The sequence below is a fragment of the Aphelocoma coerulescens genome (assembly GCF_041296385.1).
Source record: "Aphelocoma coerulescens isolate FSJ_1873_10779 chromosome Z unlocalized genomic scaffold, UR_Acoe_1.0 ChrZ, whole genome shotgun sequence".
Taxonomy (NCBI): Eukaryota; Metazoa; Chordata; class Aves; order Passeriformes; family Corvidae; genus Aphelocoma; species Aphelocoma coerulescens.
Window position 1 is genome coordinate 34,303,317 of NW_027184085.1, and position 22,120 is coordinate 34,325,436.

At 40.0% G+C, this 22,120-nt stretch overlaps 1 protein-coding gene across 1 annotated transcript in view; it reads right to left on the reverse strand.

Moving 5' to 3' along the window:
• The window catches only part of MLLT3 (MLLT3 super elongation complex subunit), a 124,178-nt gene extending 106,204 nt beyond the window's left edge, over positions 1-17,974 (reverse strand). Inside the window, exons 1-2 of the mRNA XM_069001878.1 lie at positions 17,687-17,974; positions 17,021-17,201 (exon numbers count right to left, since the gene is read on the reverse strand). Of these exons, the coding sequence (XP_068857979.1) occupies positions 17,021-17,201; positions 17,687-17,698 (193 nt within the window). The 5' untranslated portion in view covers positions 17,699-17,974. The remainder of the gene's footprint in view (positions 1-17,020; positions 17,202-17,686) is intronic.
• Between the last annotated feature and the right edge of the window lie 4,146 nt (positions 17,975-22,120).

Here is a 22,120-nt window from a genome sequence, read left to right on the forward strand (position 1 = left end):
CATTGTAGTTACATGTCCACCTGCAACCGTAATGCTATAAAAGCCTACTGAGTTATGAGCCTGTAGTAGAGGGAATTCTGAGCACTGGGCAGGCACAGCTCAGCTCCCACACCACTGACAGACCGCAGCTTACTCTCCATCACTAGTATACCATTCAGTTGATGAACACTGCTATCACTGTGCCAGTGTGCCAAGTGGAGGCTCTTAAAACAGCACATTGAACAAAGTGGCATATCTTTAAGTGTCACTGTAATAACCTTCATCACTCCCATCAGATCTGGAGACAACAGAGAAAAAAGGTTGCTCATTTTGGTCAAATACCATAGAAGAAAAGATGTTATGAGGTCATTTCCCTTTTTCCCTGCAAATATCAAACCCAAGAAGTAGTCTTATTATTTATTTGGGGATTTAAGATTACCAGTCAAGAAGCTAATTAGTTTAAATGCACTCACACAAAACCAAACCAACATGAAGAGTAAAAAACTCAAGGACATACATAGTACATAAAAATCATACACACGACTTGCATGGATACCACAGATACCTGAAGGTGTAAGCCCAACTTCGGCATGACCACACTAGAAGTTTTTAAACCCCTTGCTTAGCTGGGCAGTGAAGTTTCCTGGAGTACCACATGACTTTCATACTGGTAACTTTGCAAGCATTGAAATAAAGAGGGAATTCATTGCTCTTCAGAAATGTACAAACTCTAAAAATACTGAGACAGCTCCCTTTCCTGGCCTTCCTTATCCACTGAGTAAACAGAGTCACAGGCCACTTCAAAAAAACCAAAATATATCACTGGAAACACTGAAGAAAAAAGCTTTTTAAAATATTACATTATTTTATTTTTAAGTGAAAAGAAAAGCTTTCTATTACCCTTTTCTTATTACAGATCTGTATGGTTCCTAGTTGGCAGATAACCATTTGTCAGCTAGAGTGGAAAATTTTGCCTAAGATTTGCAACTTCCTTTGGATCTTAAAAATTAATACTGCAGTCTCCTGTGCATGCTCCCATGCTCCAAAGTCTGCAGGTCTCAGTAGTAAGTGAAATTCACTAAAAGTACAGTTCTACACTAAGTTAAACCTTCTTGTACAAAAGTGTCAGAGCCAAGACCACAATACATCAGCAGCAACATCAAAGCAGTACTTACGCATTCAAGGAATTTAAGGATGTCTTTTGTTTTAACACAGTATCTCATCTTGTGTGACAAGCTTCCACTGAATGAGATGAGCCACCCAGTTTGACAGCAGGCTGCACCCACACCTATCAAGTCACACATGCACTCTACTAAGTTGTTTGCTGTGTGCATGAATCCAATTGTATTTACAAGAGCTCTGAGAATAAAATTAGTTGTCTAAAAGCCAGGACAGCAATACTTGAGAAAGTGGAAGATGAGAATGAAGTATTTAAGTGGGGTGTTGAGCAATTCCAGAAGAGCTTATTTTCATCCTTAACTAAGGCACAGTAAGATTAGTCATAATGCACTTCAGCTTGGTAGATGAGCTCACAAGCTGCAAATCACTTTCTGCAGCTAGAGACCCTGTTTTATAGATGTTTAAAAGGGATCATGTTCAGGTTTTTTTTTGCTATAAACTTTACACAGGAAATAATGACATAGCAGCAGCAAGTACAAAGAAGTGGTATAAACAAGACCTCTTGTAAGGACCCATTACCTTTTAAAGTCTCTCAGGCACTCTTAGCGCTCACAGAAAGAATGGATGCACTTCAGATTCTTACCCAAGAACTACAATGCATGCACAAGTACAGGACACACATATTAGCAAATGGAAAATAAACTCCTCTGGGTGCCTCATCTAGTGAACAGAGACCAAGATAATCAGAAATGCCACATGATTGCTAGTTTAGAAGCTGAGAATGAGGACAGTATGGAATGAAAAACTCACAGAGGCACTTCACCTACCACAGACTGCACACAGTTCCTTTGCACAAAGACAATCAAGGGGAAAACTGCAACCAAATGAGACCACACAAGCACATGAAGTAGAAGATACACAGCAAATGCACCTCCTCCTCTCCTGTGGACTAGCTCACAGGTCAGAGATGCCCACAAATCACAACAAACGACATCAACTTTTAATTTAATTCTGTTTCACAACACAAATAAGATATCAAACTTATTTACTACTAGGAACTTGTGGAAAGTGAAATCATTACAGCCATGATGTTACAGCAGACGGTGGGAGAGTCCCCATTCACATGCCAGTTAAGTGTGCCACAAGCCTGAAAGCTACTTAAAATACATCCAAAGTCTCCACCTGGTTACTGCTCCACAACTGAATGACTTTCTAACAATTTGGAATGTAAATTACATGAGAAACAACTTCAGCTATACAATGCTTAAACTATCAACTGCATAGTCAAGTTGCACCCAAGTTACCTGAAGTGATAAATCCTCTAACAACATAGTTTGAATGGCAATTCAATTCAGGCTAAATATTAAGTTGTGCAATTTCTCACACCTCATTGCATAGAAGTATTTGCACCAAGTATTTGTCCTTCATCTTGGATCCACTGTATAGTTTCCATTTCTGGCAATGCTTTTCAAGAAGGGGAATAGAATTGCAATACAAAATTCACAGAATCCAAACCCTTACCAGCTACTTTTAAACAACTCCATCCCAGCAAGGATACTGTTAGCCCACTGAGAAGCCCAAGAACTGAACCTTTAGCACTGCTTTATAAGAGGGACAATACCTGTCAGGCCAAATTACAGATACTAGCAAGACAAATCATGAGACCACATTCAAATATCATAAACCGAGAAGAAATAGCTATGCCTTAAAAGCAAGTTTTAGTTACTGAAAAAGACCCACAGTCTATATGACAAGCACACGTACAAATCTTCAACTGTTTCTTTGATCTTTAACAGATGAGTGTGAAAGGTGGAAACCAACTAGGGTATAACCAGAGAGGCTAAAACCCATTGAGAAAGAACAGGTTTAAATCAAGAGATCTAGAAGGAATGAATTTAAGACAAATCCCTCCGCTTATTAAAATGTCCAGTCACCTCCAGATACCACAAGACAAGGGCAAAATAAAGAAATCAGTCTTTTTAGTGACAGGAGTGCTATTCCTGGTAGTAAGATGAATGGCATTAATTCTTGAGATAAAAATCTCTTTCAGAGATTTGCAGAGTAAGAGCTAACAGGAACACCGAGATTTGGTAGGGCAGGCCAGTACTAGAAGTGTCCAGCCTTACTCATGCATCAAGCTAAGGTCAATAGCAAACAGAAGTTTCATTGCTTCCTGAACAATACTAACATTCCAAAAGAAATCAGCAGCTTTTTAGATCCAGAAAGAGATCAGAGACAAAGAAATCAGGTGTGCCTAATCTATTAAAAATAGCTTGGATATCCGCAGGCCTACTCAGACCAGCAAAAGGATGATTACTGGAATAGAACTGTTAGCCTCTGCTATGCTCAGCATAGCACTGGGTCATTGATTTTTCTGGGTCTCAAATTTTCATTTTTAACTTGGTTCATTTCTTTCCTTTCATGCTCTACTGTATTTACAGAGTATAGACTATTGCCAACTAAATGCTCAACACTGGTTGCAACAATATGGCCTTGATGCCCCTGTAGTTGTTAAGTACTGGAATTTTCATCTGCTACCAACTGGTTTTGTCACTTTACCAAATGACCTGCAGTTCCACATCTCTTCAGACACGCATAGAGACATGGCAATCGGTCTCCTATTCACAGCAATTAGGTTCTAATGCCAAGTCACATCCCTTTAAATGCTATGTTTTTGTAAGAAATTATCTTCCAGCACTTGCTATTACCACAAGCCACTGAATGGTAACCCAGAGAACACTCCTTCCCCACATCACTCCCCTACACTGGGCTCTGGGATAAATCTTACATATATAGTCACATGTTTAGAGTATTCTGCACAGCCAAGTGAAAAACAAGACAAATACAAGTAAGTTAGTGTCACCAGCTCATCAGCATAGAAGAAAGAAAAACCCCTTTGTGGGGATCCAGTGGTTTCTAACCCCTGGTTTCCAAGTAAGATTACCAATATTTCCAAGAGGGCTTCCCCAGGCAACCAAGAAGGTATCAAAGTACAGCTTCTGTTTGGCACATGTAACTTTTCAGTCCCAAATGGTACCCAGACAAGTAATTTGGAGCAAGACTTCCAAAAGACAGCAAGAGCATCAAGCTTATACTCACAAAAGAAAAATAACTGATCCCAATTTTCCAGAACTGAGGTCACTTGGACTACTTACTCACACTGCTGCATAAGTTTGCATGAATTCTCCTTCTGACTTACTAGTAATTAAGTTCATATTAATATGTACATTTTGGATGGCATGATCTAAATGTACTAAATAAAAAAAAAAAGTCAAATTTCACAGTGCAAGTACAGTACTAAATATCCTTGAAGTAGACAAGGTCCTTTTAACTTTTCTTCAATTGAAAGCTTTCTAAACCCTATTTCCTTTTTGTTCCTTTGAGAAAATGGAGAAGCAATTAGCATTTACAGCTTAGTTCCTGCTTCCAAAATACCCCTTTAACTTTTTTTATTATTTTTATGGTGGATATAAATCGCACCAAATTGTCAAATCACAGCTATTTTCTATGCTACCTATACAAATAGGGCTGATTTCTGGCAAGCCATAAAACAATTATGGCTGAATTCCTGTAGCCCTTTGATATTCCAGCTTGCCTGTAGGGCTTCAAAGCCATCTTAGGGCAATGCTAAAAATCTAATTTCCAGAAGGCACAGAAGGAAAATAAGGCATATCAATTCTTACATGTTCAAACATGAACACACCAAAACCTTAGCACTGGGATGATTGTGTTTGAAAGTGACTTAGAACAAACAGATAAGATACAGCAATGGTTCAAATCAACACTGCTTTACAGAAGGTAAAGATACAGACACCTTGAGAAAGAGGGCATAAGGTGCACTACACCTGATTCCCCAGCACTTTCTGCAAGTTGGGAAGCACATTTTCCTGTTTGAGCATTCAGCTCTTACCCCTTCTTGTGTGAAAGCAGAGAAAGGGGTGACAAATAATCATAACCCGTAAAGGGAAATGCAGAAACTGCCCGAGTCTGCAGAGGAAGCAAAGATATGATCCTTCCCCCTACAGTACTGATATTGCCAGTAGCAAACTAGAAATACATAGATATTCAACAATGACAGGAACCTGAGAATTTATATAGGTGTGCTTTACATTTCTATCATTATTATTTTTAATATGGAAGGGTCTCCCCCTCATTTAAGCTGGGGATGCTGCTTCTTTCTGTACCAATATGATTTCTGATAAGCATGAAAAAATCCCTGAGAAAGGCAAGGGGACAACACCATAACCCCTTTAAACAACTCCAGCAATACTTTTGCCTCTTAACCTGGAATTTCAAAGAGATTCAACTGAACAAGTTGAAGACTCATTATTATATTTCTTTACATGAGAGAAACTTTCATATTGGCCAAAGAAAACACTATTTGAGTAATAAAATTCACGTTGGCGTAGACACACAAAAAATGCATAACATCTTAAAATTCCATGCTATTTAAGTGTCTGCTGTTTTTTGGTCGAAAGCTAAAAAATTTTTGCCAGTAATTCCTACTGTGCACGGGCACACATGAATGTAAATACACAGAGTCAATATTAAATCAGAATTATGGACTCTATTCTAGACTTGTATAAATGAGTACATGCATAATTTGTATAAATGAGGCACATGCACCCATGTGACATTTTTTCTCCTCACAGAATGAATTTGCAGGTTCTAGAGGTGCTGCAGAAAATTGGCAACATCCAAAACCACCAAATCACAAAAACAAAACAAAACAAAAAACCAAAAATGACAATTTCATTCTAAATCCATCCTCTTAAGAATAAGTACCAATCTGGTGATCTCTGACAAATGGATCAGTCAATGAAGTGAATATCAAAAAAGGGAGAGTAACCTTTAATATTTGGCCTTTCCTGGTTAGAACCCATCTTCTATCCTTTTCTGGCACTTTTGAAAAAACATGCTTCTCGTGATCATTTAGAATTTTCCCTAATTTTTATGAAGTCCACTCTTCTTAACTTTGGGAAGGAAAATGGCAAAAACCCTTTCAATCCCATACCTGGCCGTTGCTGGAGGCATTTTGCATGTAGGTAGTGTATCCCTAATCTGCAGTTAAATCACTGTGTCCCCAATGGGCGGCCACACTGGTTTTGTGAAAACTGTTATAGAAGTGGTTTAGACACCAGCTATGTAACATTAATGTACAATAAACAGGCTGCATAAAAATGTATGAAAGAAAATAACTCTCTCCGGAGAGCAGGAAGAAGCCTTATCTTCAGTGCCTGATTGCATGCCAGTCTAATACATCATTAATTTCCTTCAGTGTTTTTCATACAAAGACACAGATGCCAGTTTTCTTCATTTTAGAATAAAACTGTTCAGTAAAAGAATGTTTCAGAAATTTTTCTGAGTTTAGAATAAGTGATTGAAGTTTCAAAGCAAACAAATGGATCTAATCACTGCATTAGGTTCCAAAATCACTTATTGTTATAAGATATAACAAAGCCTATAAAATTACAATATATGTAGACACATTTACAGATTGTGTGCTAGCTCTATATCTTAAAATAGTACATGCATATCAAATACTCATTAAACTGATTTCAAAAACCAGAGGTTAATTAAGATTTTAATCAAGAAAATATTGTTGTCTAGATCTAAGGAGACACTACAAAGGAAGGAACTTAAACCAAAAAGTAAAAATTTTCATTGTCTAGAATACACACATTGACAACCTCCCAGATCTAAACTACTCCTAAACACAAATGAAAAAAAACCACAAAAACAAACAAAAACCCCCAAACAAACAAAAAAAACCCCACAACGAAAAAAAAAACCAAACACCCAAGCCACAATTTAAATATTCCATATTGAAACACAATAGCTACTTTTGACTGTATGCTTAAAATGCCAATCTACTAGCAGTGTATTAGTATTTCAACTAAAGCAAATTTCAATTCAGGCATTAAGACAAAAATATAAGGAAATATCTCTGCAGTCCAAGATCAGTAATCTAATACAAATAAACTTTTGTTTCAATACCTGCAAGGTCTGCAGCAATTGTTTAACTTCGCCTCTATTAAATCAAAATTGAAGGAAGTAACCTAATGTAGATCTGCTTCATAGAAACCAATTTGTTTCTATTTAATTTCCAGGCAACACCAACTAGAAGAGCAGCACTAGGATGAGACAGCAGTGCCTGCAGAAGCAAACATGTATTTTACTGACGGTGGCTGCCTTACTTGATTTAGGTTCAAGGGCTGGTCTTGATGTATTTGCACACAACTAGCAAAGACACTTAAAGAGCTTGGATGGAGTTGCTTCACAGTAATTGATACACAAATAACTTACAGCATTTTTCAGTCAGCTGTAACAACTTTTATTAAAAAAAATTACCCAGGGAAGATTTATACAGAGAATAATAAAAGCCAACATCACTAGAAGAAAGGATATTAGGTAATTACAGAGACTGGTTGAAGAGTTATTACCTCCCCATATTTGCACAGAGAAGAGTTTAAGACCACAAGATAGGGAATACATTTGTGCTCTAGTTGCCTTTTTCTTAAGAAAAAGAGTCTCACACTAAGACCAACCCCAAAAAAACAAAATCACAGCCTGAGAAGTCTTCCCGCAGTATCCCTATTCTTCAAATAGTAAGGATAATGTAAATGTATTGCTATATGTCCACTCCTATTAACCTAACTGTAATGAATTAATGAGTAGACTATAAGTTAAAGGTAGAATATTTTTGTTGAAAAGACATCACAGCAATATTCTGCAGAAATAGGTTAAAACCTGGCACAACTGAAAGGGGCCAAAAGAAGCCTCACCAAATTTAAGTTGGGACCTTTTGTTTTAGAATATTTACTAGGTACAAGTGGAAGCATTTGCAATACTCACAGAAGCCACACACTTAATTAAAAAACACTTCAGACACATTAGTGACAGCCAGGCAAGGAAATAACAACTTGAGTGCCAAAAAGATTTAATCTTAACAGTGCAGGAATTTTATTGCAGACAGGAGCAGACCTTTGCAGCTCTAAGAGACATAACCTTAATAGTAGCAACAACAAAACAGATTAGGAACCTTCACATATTACAGAGGAATTCTCAAGAACAGTATCTTCTGATTTCTGTATTGCAAACATAGATTTCTTTGGAAATCTCTAAAGGAAAGACTAAACAAAGCAGTATGTTTACAAAACATACCTTTTGGGGGTTTTTTAACTCTCAAAAAGTATATTATGCTAAGTATTTTTCTTATCATTATCTCTTTATTCCTTGCTATTGCTCTTGCCAATGCCAGCTCATTATTTTTTAGATATCTGAAATTTACCTTTTGAGGACTTTTTTGTATAGTTAACTGACCTTGCCCAAAACTCGTTCAACTGCACTTCCATCCTCGTGTCAGCTACTAAGTTTAGGGAACAATTTACACAAATACTTTCCACATTCATTCTTCCAACACAACAAAACCTATCCACAGCCTTCCTCCCCATTTCTTAAGAATCCCAGATCCTATGCAGAGTTATCCAGTATATGTCCACCTCTGTCTCCTCGTAGGCCTGTCCATTGGGCCACTCCCTCGCATGCTGCCTGTGCTGCACAGGAGCCAGGCTCTGAAATGCAGTGCCTGCTGGGCCAGCACTCAGCAAAACAAAACCCCCAAGCCCTGCGAGACACAGATGGGGCAAGTAAGTGTACACTGCACACAGGACACAGACCCTACGCAGCACCTCCTCTTACTAAGCACTCCCCTAGTGAAAGGCAGAAAGTGGATATTGGGTGCAAAGGGCTAGGCATTGGATCTGGCTAAAAAGAACTAATCTTACTATTCTGCTTATTAGTGTCCATTTCTTTCCCCTAGCAAAAGCTTATGTCACAGAGACAAAACACAACACCACCTCAAACAAACATGCAATGGTGCACTATTCTTTTAAAAGTTAAAGGTTTTCAGCTTTTTATGTTTAGGGATATTTAAAAAAAACACTTTTTTAGAACTATTTCAAAGCAATATTCATTAAGATCTTTTCACAGAAACAGGCTGGAGACTGTGCACATTTCAGTATACATTACTCTTTAACATAGTTTTGCTTTTCCTAGTAGCCATATTAAGTCATTTTACAACTTGAAGAGTGTCCAGAATTACAGTGTGCCCCCAGGCTGACCACAAAGAAAAGAACTAACAAAACTTAAACAAAACAAAAAAATACCCAACAAGTCAACAAAAAAAAAAATTTAAAAAGCACGAAAATAAAAATCATCTGGCAGTATCCTAGCTAAAAATACCTGCCCTTGGATATTACAACTGATTTGTGCAGCTCCATGTTCAGAGAGCGCACAAGATTTCAAGTTTAATCCACCTCTCTCTCCTGCTTTTCAGTAAAGCATGGTGCTAGTGCTGTGATGACACAAACTCCCACTGTGTAAATTGTTTTTAACCAAGTTCTTCAACAAAATACTCACTTGGAGTTTTCATTATGTAAAATGACATGTGCATATTTTTTGTTATTATAGAGCCTTGTACTGGATAACAAGAGGAATTAAAATTCCACTTAACCATTTAATACCTATCAATCAAAATTCTCCAAGAAAAATTCATTACGAGAAAGGCTGCTTTGAGTAACAGCAAACATTTTTTAACCTGCCATTTTTCCACACAGATGATGGAAAACAACTTGATTGCTGGCCTCTAGCCCACAATGTCAGGTAGCTCTGTTTCCACTGAATCTCCACATTATTCCTTCCTGGATTACTTGCCCTTTAAAATTTGCAGATGAAAGGTGAAATATTGTCTCCCTCTAAGTACACATAGTCCTCAATGTCCCCTACAAGCCTACACCTATCTGTCAACCTCTTTTGCAAGATGCATGCTATGTTCACATTACTACTATGCAGAATGAGCAAAACAATCAGTGTCTCACTGAATTGGGTGGAATTCTTCTGTACAAGCTTTAGAACACCATGTACAAATAGTAAATTTACATTTATTGCAAACCACAGTATATCACAGGAATCATCAGCAAAATCAATCCACATCACACTGCTCATTCAGTTCTGCTCTTGTTTTGCTTCGTTATGTATAATTCACTTTGTCATCGTAACCATTTGAAAATAGAAACACCTATGCTAGTATTTACCTTTATGAACAAGATGCCCTATGAAAAATACATCCATCCTACTGTGTATAGTCATACGTTGTTTTACATAGAATTATGGACAAGTCACTGAAGTCATACAATTGCAATTTGTATGCATCGGCTGCTCAGAATATGTCTGAATTGCATTTAAAAGAAATTACACTTGATCTATCTTTTAGATGACGTTACAGCTGTCAAGACCTCTGTTACTAGAGTGTGCACAAATTTTAAACTCATACGGCACCACTGGGCTCATCCAGGCAGCTCAGAGAAACAAACCTGTACTCCTCTAGAAAGCCAGAGTCAGTGCAGTAGTTTGGCACAGGATGAACTGTGTGATACAGCCCATATTTGGCAAGCCAGGGAGAGAGTTAAGCCAAAGATACTGATAGGAAACTCTCTCATGACATACATATATAGATTTCATTTTAAAATCAATTCCCACATAGATATTTAAGTAAGCATACAAATATTTTATATACTAGTCTATTCTTCCAGCCCCTTATATACTAAAAGGCACATCAAAAATGCAAAAATCCCACAAAAAGCAAACAACATATTGAATTACAAGCAAACTGTTTTATGACAAGATGAGAAATCATAATTTTCATACAAACATATACAAGTGATAGAATTTGACTCTTCCTTTGCCTTCATATATGCCTATCAATCACTTCCAGGAAGGGAAGAAACAGGATGATCGCCTATCAACTAAATTCTGCTGGTTTAAAATTGCAGGTATTCGTGACAAGAATCTCACAAAAATTCATGTAGTGAAAATTCAGCAGCCTATAGACCCAATTCTGGATTAAACATTTATAAATAAACTGTGTTTTCCCCAGCTATTGCAAGCATCATCAAAAGGCTTTACATTCAGCTTGCCACTATCAAATTGTCTTTTTTATAGATTCTAATAGAACAAAGGACAGATTAATCCCCTCCAACATTTCTCCCCAAAACTTGAATGAAAAATTATAAAAAACCCCAATCTCAAACCAAACACAAAAAAACCCCAATCCTAACCATACTGCACAATGTTGTTACAAGAACAGCCTTCATACTTAAACAGTACCACAAAAATATAGTAACAAATCTATGTCCGACATTTTACAACTTATTAAATCTTAACCGACATAATTATGCCTGCAGTTCATATTGCCTAACCTGTAATTGCAAAAAATACATGGTTTAAACATTTCTGACACATTTATTTTTCTAAGGATAAAAACTCCACAGACGTAAATAGAGTCACAACAGTAAATACAGAACAACACAGTTGTTTTCATTTTCTCAAATATATGCTAACAAATTTAACTATCTCCAGTTTTAATACTGAGGTATCTTCTCCCTCATCTCACTAAAAAAAAATTGTGATAGATTTGATCTTACACAGAGTAATCTGGTTTTCTCTAATTCAAGCAAGTATTATTCCACAGCTATCCAAAAATCTTTTGTACAACAGCCCTAAAACTACACTTCCTGCCATCTAAAATCTATAAGAGTTACCATCAGCGAATATTAATATTGTAGCTTTAGTAAGAAGTAACTAGAGTTTCTTAAAACTAAAAATACTGTTTCAGCAACTAAACGCTATACAAATTTACCCTAATGTGAAATAAATAACCAAGGTTAATCTTTTAAAACTTAGGAGAGTCAGAATTGATTGGCAGTTTCTGACAGAAATCAGCATTTGCCCTTGCAGAAACATGCTTGCAGGGAGAAGAAATGTAAATAGAAGTAGCACCCTTCCCATGCAGGGAAATGAAGAAAGCACACAGTGAACACATAAATCACAAAATTAAACCACATAAACGGTACAAATAGACTTTAAAAGGTTTCTGACACCAGAAGATGTAGCAGCCCTATTATTTCCCTTTTTTTTCCCACACAGTTTACTTCTGAATAAAGCCTAAATACTGGCTTTCAATGTGAATATTTTTTGAGCCATATCAGCAAGGGGAAATTATTTATTGCAAATCGGGTTTCCTGTACACATAGTAACTTGAAATCAAAGCCACCAAGTATTTACTGATGTCACTCGTGTCAATATAAAACATGATAGCTTCCTTATATTCAAATTCTTTTCACTTTCTTTTAAGACTGTGAAATGCCCTTTTGATTTGCATCTGGCTGAATTAGAAAGTGCACCTAAAACCACATGTGTATTCTTGAAGCCATTCACCTTTCTATTCAGTAGTAGCAAAATTAAATCTCAAGTCTCCTGTTAAACAAATGAAGTTTTTCACTAGATATCAGTCATTTCATGTGACCATTTTGCAACTAAGAGCAACAACTGCCCTAAAAGATGCAGTATCAAACCCGTATCTGTTAGATGGATGAAAAAGAAATTCCTGTGTGCCTATCATACTTAGGTAGTTAGGCTCAGGCAAATTTAAGAGAGGAAAAAAGCAAAGAAAACGGACCTAAAACTAATATAAGTTCCTACAAGTATAGCTAAATATTCTACTAAAATACATAGCACAAAACTGGTTGCCTGTTTAGTGATCTTGATGGTCTGCCTGCACTAACTGGTATGAAAGGAAAACTTCAGTCATTTGGGAATAATCCGCTTGTGAGTCCCTATCCTCACACCACTCAGTTCACTAAAATTAATAGAGGTAAGAGTCTCGTTGACTTTAAATGGAGCACAAAAAGATTTTTTTTTAACAGTTAAAAATCATGGAAAGGAAAAATTATTAAGCAAAAACAGCAAAAGGCATCTTTTACAGTAGCTAAATATATTTCAAAGTGTTATGATTCACTAAAATCTCATTCTGCACTAAGAGACAACCTTAATGAAAACAACCAATGCTGGAAGTGTGAACTTTCTAGAAGACTATTACAGTTGGTCCTTCCTGTAGAAGAATACCAAACAGCTTTACTTCCACCACTTTGCCATATCACTGTAAAACTTACTGAACTAAGAGATGCACTGAGCAGCGTTGCTCTCAGCTCCACAGAGAAAAGTAACATCTCCCACTTTTAAAGTTACAACATTCCAGTCACCAAACCAACATTTTCACATTGACTAAGCCATTAGCACAGAAGTACTGCCCACCTTTTTTTTTTTTTTTCTTTAATAGGAAAAGTTTAGTTTGTCAAAATGTACTGCTGATTAACAAATTTAACTACTTGGAACACACTAGTTCCAATACTGTTTTTGAGGTGTGCTTATGGGTCATCAAAAGATACGTTTCCTTATCCAACTGAAAGCCTGTAAGAGAAGGAGTAAGTCAGGCAACTGTTGAAGAGCATCAGCATTTGTTAGGCAAGAAGAAGAAAATATTTCTACATTGCCTAGTATCCATACAATTAACGAGACATATTATGATGCAAGACCAACAGCTCCTCTTATGGAGGCAGTATAGCAGTGGATCAAAACTAACCACAATCTGGTGACACACCTTGTTTCACACACATGCTTTAAAATACTTCACTTCTACACACAGGACTATTTTCTTCACATGAATAATGGAAGGTAAGTAGCACATGCCTTGAAATAAAGGTAGAATCTTAAAAATTCTCTGTACCTTCTCTTAATCAATTTACATCAGCATCACAGACAAGATTTGCAAACAGCAGCATTTGTGACTGCATGATGATCCCAGAGAGCTTTTGTCTAGCAAATGCTACTCAAAATTGAGTCTGGGCATAACTCTACTCTCTTTAATGTGACAAGCAGTCTGCTTTCTACCCCCTCATGAAACTACTCATGGAAATCAGACAGCAGGAGCAGGCCATTAAATGGGATGAAGTAAAAAGAACCAATCACTGCACACTCCTGTATGCTCCACCATGCAAGGATAAACTCAGTCATCGTAAGGCAAACAGAATAATGGCAAGCAATAAAACCACTGCCAAGCTCAGGATTTTAAGGTGAGACAGACTGAAAGATGAAGAATACTATTTTATTAGAACACTCAAGCTTATCTACATTTTTGTCCCCTTTTAGTCACCATCACCCTTCCATCCTACCAACACACACAAATCAACCTGCTCTGCACTCCAGTGACTGACCACCACTCCTAGCTATGCTGCCACCTTAAAACTAATGCAGCTTTGGGACATAGGACCCTGCTTGCTCTGTAGCAACTATTAGCAGAACAAACACTTGGACACACCTTTGCAAACTCACTGCCAACATCTAGTATTTCCAAAATTTCTAGCATAAACAGATAAGCTAAGCCACAGTTGTAGCTGGCAAACTGACAGTTTATCCAGCTATTGTCATAAATTTGCTAAGCAAATGACCTGGCAATAATTTATCTCCCTTGCCTCCCTTGGTAGCTGGAATTACTGCACCCCTAATAAAAAGGGATCTAGCAACAGAAATACTTTATGAGCTAATAACACCTGTGTTAGCTTGTTGATTTATTATTTTCAAGCTGATCCATGAGCTGTACAGATAGACCTAATGAACTAAAATTTTTCCTAACAAGCATACATCTTAGAGCCACTCTTACCATGAATGCAGAGATAAAAAGAACATTTATCAGACACCTAGGTGTTATTATGGCTAGCAGTTTACCAGTACTTGCTTTTGATTAATATTGTACACCTAATTTCAGCATGCTAAACCCATGGCTCAGGAGAAGTTTGCAAAATTACCAAGTATCTCCAAGTAGTAAATTTTTCTATGCTAAAATAATAAAGAATGTAACTGCAGACAAAGTGATGGAAAACAGGCAGTTTGACTAACACTTCAAACATACATATAGTTCCTATTAAATATGCAACACTTGAGGTATCAAACCAAACTAGCAGCACTGATTTACACAGACCAAAAAAACACCTTAGAATACTTCTGTCAAAAATTTTAACAATATTTCTAAATTAGAAAGACAAACTGCTCCCATTTACAAGGCACACATTTCCACTACCCTTTTAAACACTTTTCAACAGCAGAAAACATTCTAGGTAATTCGCACGTGGATCATTCCCCCAATGTGATTTCAAGGACCTGAAATTTCTGCAGCATCAGTACTTTTAGGAGGCTAAGCAAAGCCCAGAAGTGAATGGAGTGCCTGCCATCCAAGTTATAGTCTGCTGAATGAGACTGGCTGCAGAGTTCTCCTACAATCCAAGGCATATACTAGAACTGTACAAGTCCTCTCCCAGCATATATAAAAAGGCATCCTTCCCAGCAGCTGCCACATCATGAAAATGATGCATACAAACAAAACCCCAAAATAAACACTTTAAAACAATGACTTAAATGACTCTATAACTGAACTCAGCAGCTGGAGAAACAAAGCAAGTAGCAAATGATGTATCCCTCACTTGTAGAAGTCCTGGACTATATTCTTATCAGCAAGCTCCACATCACACCTAGCAACCAAATTTGGGCAGCAGACTAATGTTCCTGGAGGCCAGAGACAGAAATTAAATAAATATAGCAGATAATAAAAGCAGAGAGGACCACACCACCAACCCCTATGCAGACCAGGCTTCAAGGATTAAGCATATTTTCTACCACTGATTTCATACAATACATCATCTAATTCATTGAATATGGATAATACTATCACAGCTATTTAGGCTACTTAGACCTGTTCTCAGGAGTTTTTCTGCCAAACTGTTTAGATTGATTTAAAGTCATGTTTTTTTGCACAAGAAATAGAAGAAAGCAAGAGGAAGACCTGCCAGGGCAAGCTGGACAATTTAATTCAACAGTAATACTGCAGTATTTCATACAATTCACTGAAAACTGTTTGTGTAGTACTGCACTGATTTACAAGAGATCTAAAAAATATACTGACTCTATGAAAATAAAGGGGAATTAATAGCCTGTACTTCAGAAGATAAACTCTGGAGCATGAAATACTCTAATTCTTACGCTCTGAGGGAAGGAAAGTATTCTAGAGAAAACACAGTCACTGACATAAAAAAAGTCACAACTTGGTATTTTCCAACTGAGAAACATTAAACCAAACTGTATGTTTTTACCCTACCACAAAAGAAAGCTTTTTTATCTCAACATTGAAAATTTTTGTCTTTTGCTCTGTGAACATTCATTTTATCCCCACCTAGTTCCAAGCAGACAGGATTTATGATGATGCTGTTCTAAGGAACTGGAGAAGTATTAGATGCCAGTAAAGATTTCAGATCAAATGAAAGATAACTCCTAAGCATTGTGTCTTTATAGATAAATAAACCTGCTCACTTCTTTTATTCGTACTGTTACCTCAACCAATCCCACTAATATAATTAAGACAAGCAAAAGCTCAGGAAATAAATCTGAAAACAAAAGGCTTCTTACATGTCTCCCAACCAAACTTGTCTGGGTACATATGCACCACGCATACACACCTTTTGAGACCCTTTTATGTACTGATGAAAAGATGAAGCCCAGGAGATGAACAAGCAGGGTATTGAGGGAGTCCAAACACAAGTACCAAAATCGGAACAGGAATACATGTACAGGCATCCCTATTCCATTCATACAGGACATTAGGAGAAAACAACACTAGCCAGAAGAAAGTAACACGTGGGCAAAAATCGCCAGTGAGGACCTACTCTGCGACAGAAGGTATCTCCGTGCCACCCACAACCGAGAGACCAGGAGTCGGGACCCACACCCACGGCTGGACCAAGCTCTGCGACCACGGGCAACCGTGAGTGGACATCCCGCAGCAGCAAGTGCGTGACGGGGCAGAGAGGAGCCCCTCCCGACCCCTTTCAGCCCTACAAGCGGCGGGAGAAGAGCCCCGGCAGCCCACCACCGCGCTGGAGGCCGCTTTTGTTCTCCACCGAGACGGGCACAGACCCATCGCCTGCGCCCGCTCCGGGCCGCCTCCAAGCGCTCACCCCAGGGGAGACCCCATTACCTCTTTTCGGCCTGGGGAAGCTCTCGTGCAGGTGAAAGATGACTTTCTCCACAAAGTGCTGAATGTTGCTGTGCTCAGGCCCTCTGACAAACACCATCCAGTCGTGGGTGAAGCCCTCTACGGTGGGTTTCTTCCTGACCTGGGCTCGGTGTCCCAGCTCCAGCTTCACCTGGACGGCACACTGCAGGGGAAGAGGCGGGGAGCGGCCGGTGAGCGCCCCAACAAGCGAAGATGGGGCGGGCGGCCAGGGGGAACCGGCCCCATCGCGGGCGGTACGGAGACGCACGGACACAGCGGTACCATAAACACGGCAGAAAGGATTTGGTAGGGGGAGAGTTGGCAAAACCAGCAAGGCACCCCTGCAACAACAAAAAAACGACCCCACGGGCGAGGGCGCAGAACAGCTCTCGGTGCCACCGGGAGAGCGCGGGGAGGCGACCCAGGGTTCGCTGTCAGGAACGCTCCGTCCTGCCCTCGGCGCCTCCGCGCTCGCTGCCCGCGCTGCGGCGGCAGGACCACGGCTCCCTCCAAGTGCGTGCGCGCGCCGCCGCCGGGAGCAGCGGAGGCAGGGAAAGCCGCACGCAAAGAGAAATTCCCGGTCACGCCAACCCCTTCCCGGTGGCGCCGGGCAGCCCGGGCCGGAGGAGACCCGCGGTACTCACTCACCGAGCCGGCCATGCCTGGGGCGCCGGTTCTGCCGGGGCGCTCGCTGCCGTCCCCCACCCCCACCGCGCAGCCCTAATTCATGAGGACGTGGAGGAGATGGCGGGCGCGCAGAGAAGCGGCGAACGGGCGGCAGGCATCCTCTGTTTCGCTGCTCCCGCCGGCTGCGGCGGCGGCTGCCGGCTCTGGCTCGCGGCTCCGGCTCCCCGCGCTCCCGCTGCCCGCTCCCCGCGCTCCCGCTCCTCGCCCGCGGCAGCCCCGGCGCTCGCCCCAGCCCCGCCGGCCAGCGCAGCGCCCGCCGCGCATGCGCACCGTACGCCTGACTGACACCGAGCGAGGGGCGCAGTAGTAAGTGCCGGGGGCGGCACCGGCGCCACGCGATAGCCAATGGCGTGCGAGCTCCTCCGCTGGCCCCGCCCCCCGCCCCGCCCCGCCCGCCCTTAAAGTAACAGGTTGCGGCCCCAGCCGGCGCCCGCGGCGGCGCCACGCGCCAGTCCCGAGGCGGCCCCGCTGACTGCGCCGCCCGCACCGCCCGCACCGCCCGCGCCGCCGCCCGCGCAGCGGCACCAACAAACGCCTCCAAAAGGCCCCCGATGAACCCCCTTGCGAAAACAAAGAGAGGAGGACAGGACGGGAATGCCCGACTTGCACAGGGATGGCAGGTGGCGATGGGCACACCGCAGGCAGCAAATAACAAACGGGATTCTTTAACTCAAGTTGGTAGCACCAGCTGCTATTTTTACCTGTAACGGGTTGAGAGTCTCTTAAAACACGGTTACTCCCTCAAACATCTCTGTATCTCCTCCCTACTATAGGAGATAACGTGGGGATTCCCGCCACGGCAATACGCCACTGAGGAGCTGAAGTGATTTACTGTGAATGTCTAAGTCGCGGCGCTGACGCTCGTAAGATTACTATTTTTCAACAGCCATAAAATTGTCAAAAATTGCCGGTAGTAACTTTCGGCACATTGAAAGCTCATTTAGTCTGTTCGATGATTATATTTTTGACAATCTTTGCGAAGGCAGTGGTAACCCAGTGACTGGACACACAGCGCGGCGCTCCTTTCCGAGCGCAGCATGCCACACACAAGTACAACCTTCCAGGTGTCACCAAGAGATGGCGCGCCGAGTCCTCGAGCTAACGTCCTCATTTGACCTCTCCAGTAGACCACGATTTCTATCTTCTCTCTTTTCATTTCGGGAATAAGCGCACGTTGTCGAAAGTTTAGCATGATTTAATAATTCCTTCGAAACTGCTGAGATGCATCTTCCTTTTCTTACAGATGTTGTAATCCCTAATTGATAAAATCAATACTAAGAACTGAAAAAGATGAATACAATTTGTAAAAATTCCACAAGTTACAACATGATTTGAAATGTATGTGCATATCCATGTATATGAATATCCATGTTTTAAAATTCTCACGTGCATTCCTGAAACTTCACATATCTTCTAATAATTTTGCATTAGGCAAGCCAGCAAATATAAGAACTCCTGCTGAGTCCATAAACGCACCAAAGCTGATTCTGGTAAATTTAAAACCTTTGTTCTTGAGAAAGGATTATGCATGTAAGCAAGGACAGAGAGGCTGGACCACCACCGAGCTTCCAGCTCTCAGGACTCACCTGAACAGAGCATCATCTTCTTAACTTGGAATTCTACTGGAAGGATCTGGCATCCTTCTACACTGACTTATTTCTTATGTATTTGGACAAAATTATTATTCCTCTTGACTTAAAATGGGACTGAATCACTACAAGCTGTTTCCCTATGATACATATCAGTGTCAGGGTGGAAATGCTTCTAACCTCATTCATTCTAAGTGTCTTTTTAGCTACTTAACTGAGACTGTTCAGTTGAGTAATCACTACTCAGAAACATCTGCTGATTCAGGCTCAAATCTGGAAAAGAAAAGGAAGTTGTTTGATATTTGTCAGTTGTGAAGCAATGTTGATTTTTAAACAACAAAAAAACCCAAACGCAGCATTTGTATTCAAGCAGAAGAGGTTAAGATGCAGTTACAGCCACGATTTAAAAATCTAAAAATTTCATGAATTCCAAATATAATCTTTGGCTGACAGGAGTATAATCAAAGAATGGTATCGAGCTGTTGAGTGACAAACTGGTGCAACATTTACTTCATTTTGGATTAACAGTTAAAATAAACATTCTTTGATATCATTATAGCAGATGGATGTAATTATGTGCATATGAATGTGCAAAGACACTGGCTCAAAGAACTACAGAATTATAAAGGTGAAGGCAATTTTCTACAAGTGCTATCCAGTACTGCTTAAACAAGGTTTACCAGGGAATAATTACACAGCTGCTGGAAAATAAGAGACCTTTAAGTTATGTTCTTAGAGGTATTTAACAATCTAAGTGTTCATGTAATCAACTCCTGCAATGCTGAAAATGCTTGTACTTTTTATGTGTGCTGAAATAAGTGATACAGCTGTAGGCTTCCTGGAAGGCACCAGTCCCTGTGTTCAGACCTCTTCAGACATACCTGCATCAAGCTGTGACATGTGATGCATAGATGCCAGATCCCTGACTTACGTGGAACATGGGTCAACCTTCCTGCTCCATATATAGCTAACTGTGTACAGAGCATAGATGTGTTAGCGCAGCATTACACCTGACCTAACAGGAGCTGTATTTCATAGCTATACTGTCGGTGATTCCACACACAGCGGAAAGGAATTGCTGCCATTCTTCATCATTTTCTTACACAAGGCAGATATATCTTATGCCACAAAAAAGGAGCATTGTTTCCCAGCTCATTTGGATACACTGAATTGTCTTCAATATTTCAAACACAGCTGCTTTAAATTTCTATTTGAAGTTCAAATTTTGTGACCCAAGTATATTGACTGACTCTTAAATAGGCCTTATTTTCAAATATTTCAAAAAAAGCAATGAACTGAAAAAGCTAATATTGCTGGCTATAAATGAAACCACAGTGCCTTTTAAATATATAATCAGTCTGAATTTCTCTGTATTTGAGATTCTTTAATTTCCTTATGAAGACAATATAAAAAAATCATAGCCAATCTTGATCCAAGCCAGATATTGATTACAATGGTCTGAACCAGAGTAAAAAGTTAAAATAATCCTACATCTGATCTTACATATACAACAAGGAATATGTCTAAGTTTCTTTGTAATACCATTCTAGTTACCAGGAACTAATGGCAGAATGTCTGGATTGGCTTTCTTTGGTTAGCTACACAGGATGAACAAATGCCAAGCAGTTTGAGCCAAATGTGTGCCTGTTTTGAGGTTTTATTGGCTTGTCAATTTCTAATCGCAAATCGAAAATAAGAACTTTAGCTGGAAACATATAAACCCCCTTATCAATAGAAAAGATCTGCAAGACGAAGGGCTGCATGGTTTAGAAAACAATATAAAACAGTTTATAACTCACCACTGGTCACCTCAGAGGGACGTAGTAATAACAACTAAAGATAAATGCAAAAAGGGGTCTTGGCTATGCACAATATTACAGCATAAAAAGTTAAATTTTTTTTTTATTGGCCTCCAGGGACACAAAAGGAAATTCCTTGAGAGTGGAAAAGTCTTGTTGAAAAACCTACAAGGAAGTATTTAGGGGTTTATTTCCTCACAATGCTGGTGCCCCTAGAGTAAATGCTCCTGTTAGTCAAAGAAATAAAGTCAAATTCTGTACTCTGTTTAGACCTGTGTAATGACTAAGTTCAGAGAACTTGTTTTGGATTTCCCCAGCCATAGCCAGGACAGTCTGATCACATGCGCAAAGGAGGTATTAGGGGGTAGCTTCACTGAAATCAGTGTTTTCAGTTCCTGGCCTGACAGGAAATCTCCCCATTAGCAATCAGGCAGAGCAAAAAGCAATTATGTGACTATCTTCATTCTGCATCAGGTTCCTGTGGTGGCAGCAACCTCAGTTTGAATCCGAGTCATGGCACCAAAAACACTGTCATGGATTGACCCTGTCTGGATGCCAGGCACCCACCAAAGACTCTCTCCCAGTCTTCTCTGCAGCTGGACAAGGGAGAGAAAATACAGCAAAGAATTCATGGGTTGAGATAGGGATAGAGAGAGACTACTCATGAAGTACCATCATGGGCAAAACAGGCTTGAATTAGAGATATTAACTGAATTTATTACTAACAAAATCAGAGCAGGATAATGAGAAATAAAAACAGACCTTAAAAACACCTTATTCCCACCCCTCCCTCCTTCCCTGCTCAACCTTCTTCCCCCAGCAGTGTGTGGAGACGGGGGATGGGGGTTATGGTCAGTTCATCACATGTTGTTTCTCCCACTGCTCAGGAAGGGGAGTCCTTCCCCTTCTCCAGTGTGGGGTCCCTCCCATGGGAGACAGTTCTCCATGAACATCTCCAATGTGAGCCCATCCCATGGGCATCAGTCCTCCCCAGACTGCTCCAGCGT